The sequence below is a fragment of the Ciconia boyciana genome, chromosome 3 (genome assembly GCF_034638445.1).
Source record: "Ciconia boyciana chromosome 3, ASM3463844v1, whole genome shotgun sequence".
Taxonomy (NCBI): Eukaryota; Metazoa; Chordata; class Aves; order Ciconiiformes; family Ciconiidae; genus Ciconia; species Ciconia boyciana.
The window spans coordinates 62,241,564-62,257,891 of record NC_132936.1 but is presented as its reverse complement, the minus strand read 5'-3'; the positions used below and the strand labels follow the sequence as shown (position 1 = coordinate 62,257,891).

The window sequence follows — 16,328 nt, the reverse complement described above, 5'->3', positions numbered from 1 at the left end:
GTAAGTGTTGAGGGAGACGGCAGACAGCAGTAGCCAAGTTGCTCTTTTAAACTCATGGCCACATTGAGCTACGGTGAGGAATTACTCCACACCACCCTCGGGAAGAGCCGGGTTCATCTGAGAATCCTGGGCACACACAAATATAACAGACAGCTCCAGTTCAGGTTTTATTTGTAATGTAGTACAATAAGAGTGCAATTTGAATGTACAAATATTGAACAAAATGTAAAAATATTATTTATGCTATGCTATGCAAGGAAATTAACAGAGCAATGCAACTTACTTCATACTGACCCTGTTTCACCTCATATTATGGCAGGTACCAGTCACCTACATGATCTGGAAGGGGCACAGAGAGTTCTTGAAATCTTAAGGAACTCCAGCCAAAGAACAGCCTAGCAAAATCTGTGGGAAGATGTAAAATTCTCCCAGCTCTGCGCAACAGGAATGCTCTGTTCTCAGCTCCAAAGGCTGAGCAACTGCCCATCGCAGCGCTAAGAAGAGGGCTGCCAAAAATCTTGATCCAACTCTTCTCTCTCTTCTTGCAAACGTAACATTCTGGAACAGTCCTCACTATACAGGCAGCTAGGCTTTCTCCCATTTAAAGTGCATCTGGTTTACATCTTACGTATATATACCAAGTGCAGCGACTTTCCCTGACAAATCGTTGTAATAATCCTCCAAGGAAGAAGGCTGCCTCACCTAAGTACCTGCTGGTGGCATCTGCAGCCTGCTAATGACCCAGTGAAACGCATGCATTTTACACCTAGGATGTGCCAATGCACCATATGCGTTTAAGTATCCTTTTCCTCTGTGCTTTGTCTTTCCCCCTATGCCTTACTCATTTATAAATCAGACTTTCCAACTACGAAGTGGTGGGTGAAATAATTCTCCCACCATTGGGAAAACAAACCTATGTTGAATATGAAGCCAGAGTAGCAGTCCTAGCTTTAGCACACTGTTTTTCTCCACTGTTGTGGTAACTATACTGGAAACTGGCATGTGCAGACATGAATGAATATATTTTCTTTTTTGCTAATATCCTTACCTCAAAATACACGTATTTTCCTTCATGTGCTGAAGGACTGTAGCAGGCTCCCATGTAAAAGGCTGGGACTCTTTTGTGCAGCATAAACAAAAAGTCTTCTATGAAGTCAAACTTTATTTTTCAGTTGCAGCCTTCTCTATACTGATCTTTTGGTAAAATACATTAAAGATGCTGGTGGAAAAACTCACATAACATTTTTGTAATCGTGCAAAAGTAAAAACATTCAGTTATCAAAAAAGCATTATAATTTCAACCCCAACAAGGTTTGTTTTGTTTTGTTACAAGCAGACAGACAGTTTTATAATCTGTAAAGTTATATGCTATAGCATAAAGTGTCACGTATGCAACATTAAGTGTTTCATTTTTAAACTATGGCACAAATACGTATTAGCCTTAACAGTCTCATCTGGCTACTTGTAGCCTAATTTTTGGCTAATCAGTTTTTATTTTGATAGTATGAAGTAAACGATTCTGAAAAGTAAAATGGGTACATGAAGTAGAATTCAAGAATTCTTAGAAAATATTAACGTTTCCTTATATAATACAGCATAAATAATTAATGAAGGTTTTCTTGATGTCCAGAGAAAGTTAGGGATCCTAACCATCCATGGAGAATTAGCGCCATTAGTTTGGTAAATAAGACTAGCTGACTCGGTTGTTACACAGTACCTTCTCAAAAGCTTGAACACTTCCCAGAAGGATTCAGATGTGTACTGGCTCTAGGAGAATATAAATAGTCCACCAGTGCTGAACGTACGGTTCTTCCTTTCTGAGAGTCCTTACTCAACAGTTCTAGCGAGTCTTTGTGCTTTGAATAAAACATGAGCTCCAGTGGAGAAAGGTGGCTCGTACACATTTTCCATTATCTTCAAAGTTCATTGTGTGAGTTTTTCTCTGCAGCTTTGAACATCAGAATGGAATTAAAGATTTTTAGGGCTGGTCCCAGTTTAATGCTCATTATTTTGACTATGTCTGATTGGGTCATTAGCAGAAATGCTTCTCCATCAATTTGCTTTAAAAGAAAAAACACACAAAGCTATTAATAGGTCTGACAGTGCAGCAGTATAGATGTTTCAGAAAACATGAAAAGAAATTCCTGACAATTTCAGACAGTGTAAAGGAATGGCTGAATACAAACACTTTCAAATGCTTTCAGGATATCTTTGATTTCAACCTTTTAGACAGATCAGCTAGTCCAAAAGAACAGGATGATGATCTGCTTTCTGCTTGAAAACAACTGTCTGGCTAATTTTTAGCTAACCAGTTCTTATTTTCATACTGACAGTATCAGGTAAAAGCTACTGAAAAGTAAAATGGGTAAGTGAAGTAGAATTCAACTGTACTGCAGCACAGTAACGCTTTTTAACATCTTAGCTACTCCTTTTATGCAAGCCTCCATAAGAAAGCTTCTGGATTTCACTCCCAATACAGAACTGGAACCCCCTTCAGGCCACTCCTTCCTGTTCATTAAATAGCAAATTAAAGCGAGTTTGGTCACAGATGTAAACAGGGGCCAGGCTACATAGAACTGCTGCTTTGACACAAACACAGCTTTTCAAAACACTGAATATTTTTTCTGCCAGCTTTGTAGTGTTGCTTTTTTAATAAACAAGTGAATATTCTGTAAGCAAATCGCTCTGTCAGCAGCAGTGCTAAATCTGAACACGAAGAGCCACAAGGCCCTCACTTCCAAGGGCTTCAATGGGGCCAACACTTCTTGTGTAAACTTCAGGTCACTTTGGTATCTGTAGTAAGTTTGCAGTGTAACATAAGCAGGATAGCTAGGCCTAAAAGCCAACTGTGGTTAAATCACGAGCGCTGCTTAGGCTTAAAGATATTAATTTGAAATAAAAACGGTGTAATTAAGTTTCTGTAGGACTAGAAGACAAGCTTTCTGAATCAGAATTGCTGCAAAGGAAGCCTGCAAGGTACACCCCAGCACCGTAAGTCGAGGAACACTGCAGTGAGAACAGCATCACGCAGTTACCACAACTACTTTCTACTCATTTCGTGCACAAAGCCAGACTGGGTGGGCTCAGAACCAGAAGTGCGTGAACGTGGGGGTGCCCAGCTTTTTGCAGCATCTTAATATAGGCAGGATGAGGGTTCATTCCACAGCTGAAGTTTGAACAAGCACCTTCTACCTACTGAAAGACCTACTGATGCCAGGCAGTCCATGCTGGTTGGCCTCACTGGGAGAGGTTTAATTAATTAATTAAGAGGTTAAACAGACAGAGCCTGAGAGGCTGAATCCTGAAGAGGGCAAGTATTTTCTTACACTTCTGAGAATGAAAGTGTTTAGGATTCATCCATCTCTGTGGCACTCCCCACCTGCTCACTTGATTAGCTATACACCAGCTTTTATTGATCTTATATTATTTGGTGAGATGCCCTAAGTGACATAGGGGATGATCTCGGCCTGCATACCTGCTGCAACTGTAAAATGCCTAACAACTAAGCAAGTGCAAAATGCCCAGAGGTGCAGCCTGTCAGTCCTTCGATATGCAACTGTAATAGTCATTACAATCTACAGCACAGCCTGAAAACTTTTGTCGCAGGAGATTAGCAAGGCCATCTGTATGCATTTTCCTCAGGAGGTGCCTTCTCAAGTCTAAGTACCACAATTATTCTTCACTTGAAAGGCTGGCTGACTTGGGATATTACAGTATCAGACTCTGCCCATTCAGGTAGTCTGGCTGGGATAAGCACCTGAACTATTCACTCTGGCAATTTGTGATCAAACAGCCTTCTTGAAACTAAGCGTTGACAGGAGTAACAAACCTCTGAGTGGAAAAGAAAAAGCCAACCTACCTTATAAAGGCCTATTGTACCTAAAAGCTCTATCACTTCCTAATGACAACTTTGGCACAACAGTCTTCTCAGACACCAGAAATGCATGCCTGGTGTGCTCACAAAGGTTGTACACACTCCTTTCAAAGGAGTGTGTTCCCTCATCAGAAGCCTTCAGATCTTCTCGCTTCCTGCTCACTCAAATCACATTTGTAAACTGGCTGTATCAGGAGGAAGAGCATCAAGAGCTAAGTGTGATCAGACAAGATGCAAAGAGTTTTAAGAGGTGCTTATCTTGAACCACTGCTCTGCTTTATTTTACTTATTAACATCCTACAAAACTAAAATAACATACTTAATTATGAATTTCCTCAAACCAGAGGAAAGAGAGAACGGTAGTAAATCACAAAGTTCTTCCTCTTCTACCATTAGTTCTAAGTAATTTCAGCTGCAGTTACAAAGCTAGAGAAGCATGAGACCTGGCTGCCACTTAATTAGTTTTATCTTCTTTATTTCCTTCCCACTCCATGACCTGCAAACCAACCTAGTCTACTATACATTTGCATCTGACTTTAAACATACACTTCATCCTACTACTTTAAATGTATTTGTAATGATGACATCAAATTAATCTTTCCACCAAGCTTTGTACTCTGTGTCTTTTTGAAATAAAATTCACCCACCTCATCTTTAAACACCTTGCCATGCTCTTCACAACCTGGTAAACTCCGTATAAATTCAGAGACCTGCCACCAAAGTATACAACAAAGGATTTAGTAAGACCGTTTTTTTTTTCAAAATAGTCCTAAAGGTTGACAATCACCAAAGTAAAGTTTTTTAGCTGTTGTTTTTACAGCCTCATATTAGGTGTTCCACCTTCTTCTATAAGTGCATGGAGTCATGCAGCTGGGTGTCTAAGGACAGGATTCACAAAATCTGCAAACTAAAAGACCATGTGCCACTCTGGTCCACAGGACATCTAAAAGTGGGATATGGCTACTGTCTCAAAATTACTCAGGTTATTCTACCCATGCAGATCCAGAACCATGAATCTTCTCTTGGTGCATCACTTCTCACAAACCAAAATGGTTGCTGCCTTCCTCTTTTTCATTTGTTACAACACAGAGATTAGCAAATCCTTTTTCCAAGTTCATGCTTTTTTCTCTGATTAGAGGAGATCTGACTGCCCCAGAAAACTGCCTTAGTCATAGGTACTTCTGAAAGTAAAGCAGGGACTAGACCTTGTCTGTCCAAGCATTTTTACATACTTGAACAGTGACAGGGCTCTAATCTTGAAATCAGGTGTCATGGCCTGGTCATATCCATACCATTCCTCTCTGCACTATATTCTCACCCTCCAAAACAGCGTGCTACATCCAAACTATGCACCAGGAATAGCTCCTTGGTCCGTGCTGACCGCTAAACCATTCCTCCAGAATGTCTGTGTGGGTGCTAGATGTTATTAGTGTAGACCTTGAGCACCTGATCTGCTGGGCCATACATTTAGCACTTTTCTTTCCCCTTTTAACCACAGTGAATATATATATACACATGCATATTTATCTATATCTATACCTATCTATACACATATGCATTAATACTTAGTGCTTCCAGGGCTGGATGGCAGCTGAATGGGCATTTTGGGGATCTGTTCCATTAGGTCTGGCTGACACTAATCCTCTGAGTACTAATGTGTTATTGTTAATCTATGTGGCTAATCTAAAGCCCTGAACCAACCAAAACTTCAAGGGCAGCGGCAGCGAGATAGAAGATACAGGGGAAACCTACCTCATCTGTACTCCACTTAGAAACTTTACTGGCTGGGATCCCAGCTACACTTGGAAGGAGCTTGCTCTGCTGTTCCCAGCGCAAGGGTAGGCCAGGGATTTGCAACTTGGAAGACACAATAACTGGTTGAGAAAGAAGCCTCTGCGTGCTGGGTTCTTCAACATCTTCAACAACAGGAAGCAACAAACAAGCATTAAATCCCTCAGTCAGTGATGAGATCAGTCACAGCAAAAGCATATTCATTTCTATTGATATATATGGGCCTCCCTACACAAGCTGTACAGTTTTGCTTACACCAGAATTAGAGGAGTACCATGACTGTTCTTCCACTCGTATGACTGTGATTATATTGGCTCTATATAAATGTAACTACTGTTACATGAAAAAAGTCCCTTCCAACACAACACGATTCTATGGCAACACAACTGTTGGCATACCACACCACAGGTCAAATAATTTTAAATATTTTGATACAATAAATCACACCCACATTTACCAGTTGTACAGTAGTACAAGAACTAACTTAATTCCAGGGTTGAGCTGTTATAACTTCATCAAAAGCAGCACTGCAACAAAATTCCAAGTGAATCAGTTGTACAGTTCCAGCCCACACAACATTTATGCCTCATCCACAACAAAATGTTTTTCAGTTCTTCTGAGGAAAAAACCACAAATGTCTGTAAATTCCCTGCTCCCACTTTAACTAAATGTTTTATTCAGAAAATAACATTTAACTCCTCCGCGCTGCTATGGGGTTTTTTTACAAGGTCACTTCCCTTTTTATCTCACTTATCCATAACGGAAGGAATGAGGTCCCATCCCACCAGTCTCAAAGGCAATGTACCAGTGAGAGGGTGGCTTCAGCCACATGCTGCTGTTGCCGCTGCTGTCTGGAGAGCAGCAGCAGCTGCAGATGTGTGTAGGAGGAAAGAGTGAAGAGGCATGCCTCGAATGATGTCAAACTGCGTAAGACATCTACGTTCATTTAGAGCCATTGCAAATACAAAAGCAACATGTCTGCTATGAACTCGGGCCTGAATGCGTCCCAATTGCCGAGTAAAATTGTGGAAAACCTCTGGAATTCATTTCTGAATGAAGCAGCCAACAAAGAACCTATGCCTAATATTCCTTACTAACGTGGCTTCACGCAATCACTCACAAATCCCCGTGCTATTTTTGTTTGGATTGCTCACTTCTATTACAGCTCCATTCTATTTCCATTTTTGGGAAGGTGCTATTATTCACAGTTCTCCCTGTCCTTACTGTTCCAGTTTTCATACGTTTGTGCCCAACAACTAGGGCACAAAATCCTGTTATAGATTTTTGCCAGCATAGTGGCACTGGTCTAGAATATGTAATGTGGCCAATATAGGCTGTGATTACATTTGCTTGTGTTGTCCTGCTCCTCCAGCTTAAATTTTTGTTACTTTCAAGACTTATCCTCATTTTATATCAATGTCAACTACTGAGAAGTTGACTCTTAAGCCATTTAGTCAGTATTGTCAGCCCACTGATTAAGTTTTTAAATAGACTCCTTTATTTTTTCCTAGCATCATACTCTTACTCTTGGAAGCAAGTTCCCTAAATGTCTGTTTACACTTCACTGTTGTTCTTCAAATGTTCTTTAGAGCTCCTCCTACTACTAAAAATCTCAGTGAGAAAGGAAAGAGTCTTGTAAGGCAGCAAGCATGCTGACTGTAAAGCTTATTTTACTGATCAGTATCTTTCTCATTGTTCCCTTGAATCCCCTCCCCACCCTTATCCCCTGATTTTTTCTTTCTAAAAAAGGTCTCTTAAGAGTTGAAAATACAAGTATTTGGTTATTTTTTTTGTTTTCCATTCTCCAAACGTGTAATACATTGATACTGTAACATAAATAGCAGATGACAATACTGTGTGAAGAAAATTCCAAGCAAATTGCACTCCATTTTCGCACATTTAAATATGTGTACATGTAAGAGCATATAGGTACATGCATAGTGAGTAGCAGCAATGACAGCTAAGGTTACCCATCTATCCCATATGTCTTTGTGTTCAACAGTTTACAGCTGTGTCAAATCGTAACAGTTCCAGATGAAACATCTACGCTGGGCATCTGTCCATGCTGTGTTTTTTTTTGAAAACTTCAGGCAAACACAGGTCAGCTGCTTATGAATGAGGTTAGCAGAAAATAAGTTCACTAACGTGACACTCCATAGTGCTAAACCTTATACTCCATCTATTCACATTCAAGACCTCTATTTACTGACATGAAGAGGAATGCAGTGCCTAATGCCTTTGAGGATGTGGGTAAAAATGCCTCTGCTTCTCAGCCTGTGTCATATCTGCCTCACAGGTAAGATGAACAGCACAAAAGGAGCATACAAAGTGCCAATTTACCCAACTAGTTGGAGGAAAAGAAAAAAAAAGTCCCCAACCCTGCAGCAGGTATAACCACATCCCTGACAAAAGGAAGTTTAGGTTTAGTGTGGGTAACTTCTTGCAAAAGACAGTGCAAAGCACAGCTTTTTGGCTACTATCTATGTCTGTAATAGCAGACATCTAAAAGTTCTCCCTACCCTCATGCTCTGGTATTCCATGCTCTGCAAGCCCTGCTTCCCATAGAGAGGTAATCTGTGTTTGTGGGCCACAGAAAATATGTGATGTACCCCAATTTATGTCTCAGTTTGGACATTCAGGAGAACAGTAACTTGAGGTGCACCACGGGTCAGCCAGTTTCATCACAAAGCCACAAAGAGCTCCTTGAACCACATAAGTGAAGAAAAAAAATCTCATTGCCAGCTCCACGCAAGACAGCAGAGCCAGATGCAGTAAGTTCACACTTTTAACCCTGACCACTGTTCCTCTCTGATGACATTTTGCTTCAGCATCAGCCCACCTGCCTCTACATTCTTCTTCATACTTAATGCCACCTTGTTATCCTTCTCCGTGAACCGTATCTTCCTTAATTCATCTCTATCTTCTTAGTGAGTTACCTTCCAACAAAATATAACCTCATGTTTCAAAGCAGCTACATGGCAAACACTTTCTGGCATTAACAAGAGACCATTAACACTGTTCATTCCCTCCTGCATGTTCTAGCTCCTAGCACATATCAGGTTTTTAAGCACAGGATTTGTGTTCGTATAAAAAGCGAGTATGAAGGGGCCATGATTTCACTGGAGTTCTTTAGCTCCAAATAATCTTTCTCCAAAAAAAGGGAAGATAGCAGTACATGTTTTATAAGATATCCGTAGAGAAGTGGTCAAGTGAGTATGGCAAAAGCAGGTTGAACAATAATAATGTAAGTGACATGCAGAAAAAATAGGGCAACAAGCACAGGTATCAGCAGTCGCAGTTCACAAAAGTCTGCACAACTGCAATTATTTTAGCTTGAGCTTTCCATTACTATGATAGCAAGAACTCAATGATCCATTTTCATCCTAAAGATTAAGTATTATGGCACATTTAAACAAATAATGGCACAAAATTATGTGTATAAAAAGGAGGTAAAAAGGATAACTTTGTTAAATAATAACATAAGAAAGTGCTCTAGTTTTATAAATCTAATTAGGCAAGACCCTACACAGAAATGTATCCTAGTAAGCAGAACTTGATGGTGAAACTTTATCCAAATAGTCAATTCTGACAAACTCAAAATGCTTTCGTTTCGCAGAATAGAAAAAAGAATTGCAGACAATTTAAAATGCTCTGAACTATTTGATTTTAAATTTTTTGTATTGTCTTATATAATTTTGCTGCTTTTGGCTGGGGTAGAGTTAATTTTCTTCATAGTAGCTTGTATGGGGCTATGTTTTGGATTTGTGCTGGAAACAGTGTTGATAATACAGGGATGATTTTGTTACTGCTGAGCAGCGCTTACACAGAGTCAAGACCTTTTCTGCTCCTCACCCCACCCCACCAGCGAGTAGGCTGGGGGGGCACAAGAAGCTGGGAGGGGACACAGCTGGGACAGCTGACCCCAACTGACCAAAGGGCTATTCCATACCATATGATGCCATGCTCACCATATAAAGCTGGGGGAAGAAGAAGGAAGGGGGGGACATTCAGAGTGATGGTGTTTGTCTTCCCAAGTAACCATTACATGTGATAGAGCCCTGCTGTCCTGGAGATGGCTGAACACCTGCCTGCCCATGGGAAGGAGTGAATGAATTCCTTGGTTTGCTTTGCTCGTGTGTGCAGCCTTTGCTTTCCCTATTAAACTGTCTTTATCTCAACCCATGAGTTTTCTCACTTTTACTCTTCTGATTCTCTCCCCCATCCCACCAGGGAGGAGTGAGCAAGCGGCTGTGTGGGGCTTAGTTGCTGGCTGGGGTTAAACCATGACAATAATGCAAAGTCAACATCAAAACAGTATGTTTCCATTCTGCTGAAACAAAATACTTCAAATGACCAAAAACTCTCTTTCCTTCATCTGGTTTAGAGAGATTTTTCTTTTAATGTTTCATTTTCTCCAGAATTCTGAACTCTATCATGTTTCAAAGCACTGTAACAACGTGGATTTTTTTTACACCTTTTGCACAGCTCTTGTAATAGATGGAATCTTTCATACTTCACACGCTCTTCAGAGTGCCACTTAGATCCATCTGAAAAGCGCTGGCAGAAAAATGATGTTTTAAGATAAAAGAAATGTATCAGAGGTTAATAACTAAAAATAAAACACTACCTTAAGTTTATCTTTAGGCAATGCTCTACTAATCTCAAAGAATTTCCTCGGTTTTACAAGGATGAGCTCACTTAAATAGTAAGAAATGTACCCCTTAAAGAACCACAGTTACTCAAGCCTCAAGATTTTTGACGAAAGCCTTATGAATTTTGTGTTGCATGACAAATGACTGAAGAAAAAAAAATCTAAAAACTTAAGGAACTAAATTATGAAATTAAGACATTTAGCTTCTCATTGAACTTGCATGAGTTAATAAAACTATTGCAGCAGAAGCTGCACTGAAACAATGCACTGACTCAGCCCAATAACTAGCCTGACATACTAAGTTTCACACATGCAAAATAATTTTCAAATGCAAGACTGTGACATTCTGGATTTGTGCTGTATTCTTTCTAAACAATGAGGATAAAAATGAATAATGAACAGCTACCTCAATCTGTCCAACTGGATCAGTGAACAGCCAAGAGTTTTGACACAGCAGTACACACAACCACACAGAACCACTGAACCAAAGAAAAGTCCATGTTGGAAGGGACCTTTGGAGACTGTATGATGCAACCTTCTGTTAAGAGCAGGGCATTAGACTAAGTTATGCAGGGCCCTGTCAAGCTAAGTCCTAAATATTTCCATCAGAGAAATTAAAAGAGATTCCACCTCTTTTCTGGGCAGCCTATTCCAATTGTTCTCACAGTGAGAAGTTTCTTCCCTATATTCAGACAGAATTTCTCCTGAAGCAACTTGTGTCCATTCCCTTTTTTCCCACCACTGTGCATCCTGGAGGAGAGGGTACCTCCATCGTCTCTATAACTACCTTTTAGTTACTAGAGGACTGTGACTAGATTCCTCCAAGCCTTCCCTTTCCAAATTCCTTCAATCTTTCTTCCCATGTCAAGTCCTTCAACCGCCTAATCATCTTGGTGGCCCTCCACTGGACTGTGCCCAGTTTTTCAGTGAAGTAAAAACTTTAGCCAACACTCATGAAAAAGAAAGGGCACATTCTGCATATGGGCTGCTGGAAAGTATCAGACTGCACAACAGACTGAGGTTGGGTTGAGTAAGTCACCTTAACTTTGCATTATGCCTGTAATGTGTAAATGCTTTAACTTTCAATACACTTTTGAAGCACTAAGTGAAGGTTATACCTTTACAACTGAGACTGGTTTAATTACCTATTTTTAAAAAGTCAGTGGAAAAATATTCTTGAAATGAAACTTTTTATACCAGCATTCATTTTACACTCATCTTTACAACTGCGATAAAGTTCTTGGCAAAGCCTTTGATGATTACAAGATAAAGAAACAGTGTTAAAAGTGTTGCCGTCAAGAAATTTTTGGACACAAATAGTGAATGTGGAAAATAAGTTGCAATGCAGTTTCATGAAGAATTTCAAGGAATATCACACTTCTTTAGTTCTGCAGATTTTAATATGAAACAAACGAAGTACTGCCAATTTACCTTTAATTTCATTTGAAACGAGCAGCTTATTTTCTGTCTCTTCTTCACACTCTTTGTTCTTTATGGAGTCCTTTGTTTGTAGTACTCCACTGAGGAAAAGATGATGTTCATTTTTTATTAATACATCATTAAAATCACTAAGCATGATGACATCTCTTGCTAACAATGCTATTAACACACCAGGATTCCCACACAAACAATGTTGTATCATCACAAAATAAAATAAAGAGAGGATCTAATTTCTGACTTACACAGATGGCAGGACTACTGACATGGATTTTGCAATGAAAGCTCAAGAGTAGCATAAACTAAGATTACATAAATGATATCAACACACTTGACTTCATAACTGAAACTGGAAAATATACAAATGAAGGCAGCGGATACGTCCATGGCAAAAGATGGGAAGAGTGAAGAACACATATATATAGCCACACCTCCTACAAAGCCTTACTGGTTATCCAGGCCATTTTCAGGAACCGTCTGAAACAGCATCTACTCCTTTTTCTCTGCCCAACCTTCATCTCCGCCCCACCCTGTACTATACTGACACACTGTTGTGCAGCTGTTAATGATCCCACTGAAAATATCTGTATTCTTTTGTTACTGTTTTTGCATTACTTCTTGTCAATCTAAAAGAGCCGCTCTTTGCCTGCTGCCTGTGACTGCTCTCTCAGCTTTGCCAGCCCAAACTTTTGCAAAGAAGGAACTATTGAGAGGGAACCCTATTGAGAAAAATGGGGCAAGAGAGGTGGAAATAGAATGTTTCAAAGGGGGGGTGGGTGTATTTGCATCTTCAAGTCAGCCCCTGGGAAACTCTGCAAACTCTGCCTTCAGAGGGTATTTCCAGCCTTGTTTCTTACAGAAATGAAGCTTACATGAACTTGCTGACATTATGTGTGTATTTATTTCCTTCTGCTTTTAAGAACTTGAGAACACTTTGGCCAATTCTTACTAAACCATCACAGATGCACAGCTCTCAGAGATACATAATGAACATTTTCTAAAAATAGGCACCAGACAGAATGATCTTCAAGTCAAGACTACAAGAAAGCCCACTACATGAATTCATGCTTTACTATCTGCCAGAGAAGCAGACAACAAGAACCCCTTTACAAATGTCCCAAACACAGATAAAAAGCCAAACTAGAGCTAACACCTTGTTAGACATCAAGATTAGCTAACCTCACAACACAAATCCACAGAAGAAACAGACCTGTTTAATTCCATTGTTTACATTTATACTATTAAATACTATTTACATATTAAATACTATTTATACTTTTAAATACAAGCAAGCACTTGGGAATAAATCAGCTCACTGACATCAACAGAAATATATTTAACACATTATTAATGGTGCAAAATGAACACAACAAATTGGAAAATACAGCCTTTGTAGTATGGTAGGACACAAATAATAATGGTATGACAAGCAATGCCAGTGGAATGCATACAGCAGGCATACCTTCTTGTGCCACAAAGGACTTCTCCACAGTATCTTCCTCAGAAATATCACCTGCATTTATTTACTTAAAAATTATTTTCCTAACCTCTAGAAACACAGAAAACTTCTGAAGTAAGATGCTTCTTACTTTGCACCAAGTTCTTCTTACTTACTTCTTACTACTTGCCCCAAGTAGTGCAATTAATTACAAAGCCAAAGTAAATGATTACTGTAATTCAACATAAGGAAGAGAGATCACCAAAACCTGTGAGGAAACATGTATCTTCCTGTTTTCTTGAGGACAATTTTCATAGCAACATACATCCAGAAATTTTATCTCACTAGTTAAATACAAGATAGTATCATGAATTGAAGGTTTTGAGGAAGGGGTTGGAAGATAAATTGAATTTTCTTTTAAGAGGTAGTACCATTTAATTTCCAAGCCTGAGTGTTCACCTTCCTTCATTGTAAATATTTCCAGAGTGGAATTCCTGTCACAGTGAAATTCTTCTGCTACTCTGGAGATAGTATAAAGATACTTTAAATTAAAATTGAATATGCTGTAGGCATGGAATTTTTTTCTTTAATTTTGATCTCAGGAACATTCCAGAGGGACAGACTGCAGTTTTTAAACACATATTTTTGCAAACCAGAATTTTCTAGTATACTTGTTTGTGTGCACAGATACCTCTTACTAGTTAAAAAAAAAAAGAAAGAAAAGGAGTAAGTGGAACTGGACATTAGCTGAGTACCACTTAGATTTAACACAACAAAATAAATCTCATGGTTGGCTTCATATGTGGTTGGTTCCTCAATCAATGATTTCTATGAAACAAAAGATTACCTGGAATATGAAGGTATACACAACTGTACTGAAGTTAAACATAACTAAATCCACATGACAAGCTCAGCAGCTAAAGAGCACACAAGTATACGTATCTATGTCTTCAATTATGCATGTGTACTTTGGATACACATCTAAAAAGATCCACTGGGTATTGCACTAACCGGATGCTCAATATTTTATAAGTCTAGCAGTTCACATATACCTAATGTTGTGAACACTATTTTTCATGCCTTTTTCAAAGGAAGTTTATTCAACTAAAAGTCCTCTCTGACTATGCTGGATACACAAAGAATGTGGAAAGCTAGATGATAAAATGCAAATAGTCATCAGTGTATTCAAACAGTTCAAATACAAACTGCAAAGCCTCTGGGTAGTTCAAAGTTGGCATGAGGCCGTTATTCCCTGAAAGAAAATGACTCAATACAGTGAACAGATAGCACACGTATTGGTTATTCTAGGTCTTCATAAAGATAACACCCTCTAAAAAAAAGAAAGACAAAGAAAAATTGTTCTTCAATTAATTTTAAGAGATAGTCTGTAAAGTCAAAGTTTACTTCTAAAAAAAGATTAATTTACTACAACTATGGTTGAAGTGATGAATGACAACTATTATTTAACACAGGTTATTTCAAAACTACACATAAAACTGTCTTCTGTCTTTTTTTGCTGTTTAAATTCACTTGAGTATAACTAGTGAATGCTATTTATTTGTGGTATGGAATTATATCAACACTGCTTGATGCTCCTACTAGATCTTTTTCAATATAACTTGAACAGTATCGTCTGATTGAAATATGTGAAAGAATGTTCTAAAGAAAAGCTGACCAATTTTAAAAGATGCAAAAAGCTACACATTAAATTTTATTTTATTTTTTATTTAGCACAGGTTTTTGGAATAAAGGAAACAATCAATAATAGCTCAGAAAAGAAAAAAAAAAATCTAGTGGAAAAAGGAAGGGAAATCATAAAACACTGCCAGAGCTGGTTAACCCAATTTGAAAAAAAAGTTTTAAAAAAAAATCTTGCCGAGGAGTTTCAGAGGATTTAATTGATTCTTAATAAAACAGTTAAGTTTCAATCACAGCTTTACTGTGAGGTATTTACCATATAATACTAACTCTCCAAAGTCTCTCAAGACACTATTATTGCTAACACTTAAAGTTCATATATGATGAACACATGATAATGTAACTGACGTAAATATATAACAAATGACACTTCTTGTTCCAGGGCGTCTTCTATTTCTGTATGAAAATAGCCAATAAAATAATGCACTGATACTGTAACTAATTAAAAATGTAGGGAACCCTATTGCCTCACACATCCCCACGAAAACACTGAATTGTATCTTTTTAGTTTCAAAGATAGCCTTTTTATACCATAAATATTAGTTTCCAAGCTTGCACTGGAAAATATCTCATGTCATTTTTTGTCAAAAAGATACTCCAAATCCTGATAGTTAAAGAATTACTTTTCATTTTTAAATGTATGCACATATTTGTACATATACAATAACATATTTGTACACAGAGGTAGGGAAGAAGGATCTCAACTTCCAATAATTTCTCTGCCTTGTAGTATTTTTCCTCTCCTCTCTGATAATGCGTTTCTTATTTCTTAAATATGTTGTGACACTTCCTTCCCCCCTATTTCTAACATAAAGACAGCTGAAGAACTTCCATCTCCTTCCCCACTGCTTCTAAGAGTTCCGCACACAAATCACTGTACTGCATTGCTTGGTAAGTTGCATTTTGCACTGATCAACTGCAAACAACCCATACTTTGAAAGGAACTGATAGTTACCCAGGTGCCTTCTTTTCTTTCACATCACATAACAGGGGCTTCTTGCAAGGAGATTGACTTTCTGAATCTTCCTGCTTAGTTGTTTCTGGTAGAGTTTTCCCAGACGATCGATTGTGAGCTGAAGATTTCATACCTATGTGACCAGGGCTGGGGCATTTTCTGTCACTGTTTAAAACAAATTAACAAAACATTTTAAACTGAAAGCAGCTGAGTTGTTGTTCAACTTATTTTCTCTATGGGTAAAGAGTCATTTGTGTAACTGAAGATATACAAGGTTTTTATTTGTTTGTTTTAAGAAATACACAGAAGTTTTTTACTTGCCACCACAAAACTGTATACCTGGGATTTTCAGAAATCACGATACAGAACTCTATTCCCCATGAAATCAAAGGTTAAATGTTTAGGCAATTCAACAAGAACAGAATTTGCCTAATGTTATTTTTGATAATAAGCTATCCACTTCAAATATTTGTAACACAAGAAA

General features: G+C 38.4%; 1 protein-coding gene across 6 annotated transcripts in view; it reads right to left on the bottom strand.

The window, feature by feature from the left end:
• Positions 1-154: 154 nt before the first annotated feature.
• L3MBTL3 (L3MBTL histone methyl-lysine binding protein 3) overlaps positions 155-16,328 on the bottom strand; it is an 86,368-nt gene continuing 70,194 nt past the window's right edge. For all 6 annotated transcript variants that reach the window (XM_072855839.1, XM_072855840.1, XM_072855841.1 and 3 more), the window contains exons 18-22: positions 15,845-16,009; positions 11,748-11,836; positions 5,627-5,790; positions 4,522-4,584; positions 155-2,060 (exon numbers count right to left, since the gene is read on the bottom strand). In XM_072855839.1, coding sequence (XP_072711940.1) covers positions 1,917-2,060; positions 4,522-4,584; positions 5,627-5,790; positions 11,748-11,836; positions 15,845-16,009 — 625 coding nt within the window. In that variant the 3' untranslated portion in view covers positions 155-1,916. The remainder of the gene's footprint in view (positions 2,061-4,521; positions 4,585-5,626; positions 5,791-11,747; positions 11,837-15,844; positions 16,010-16,328) is intronic.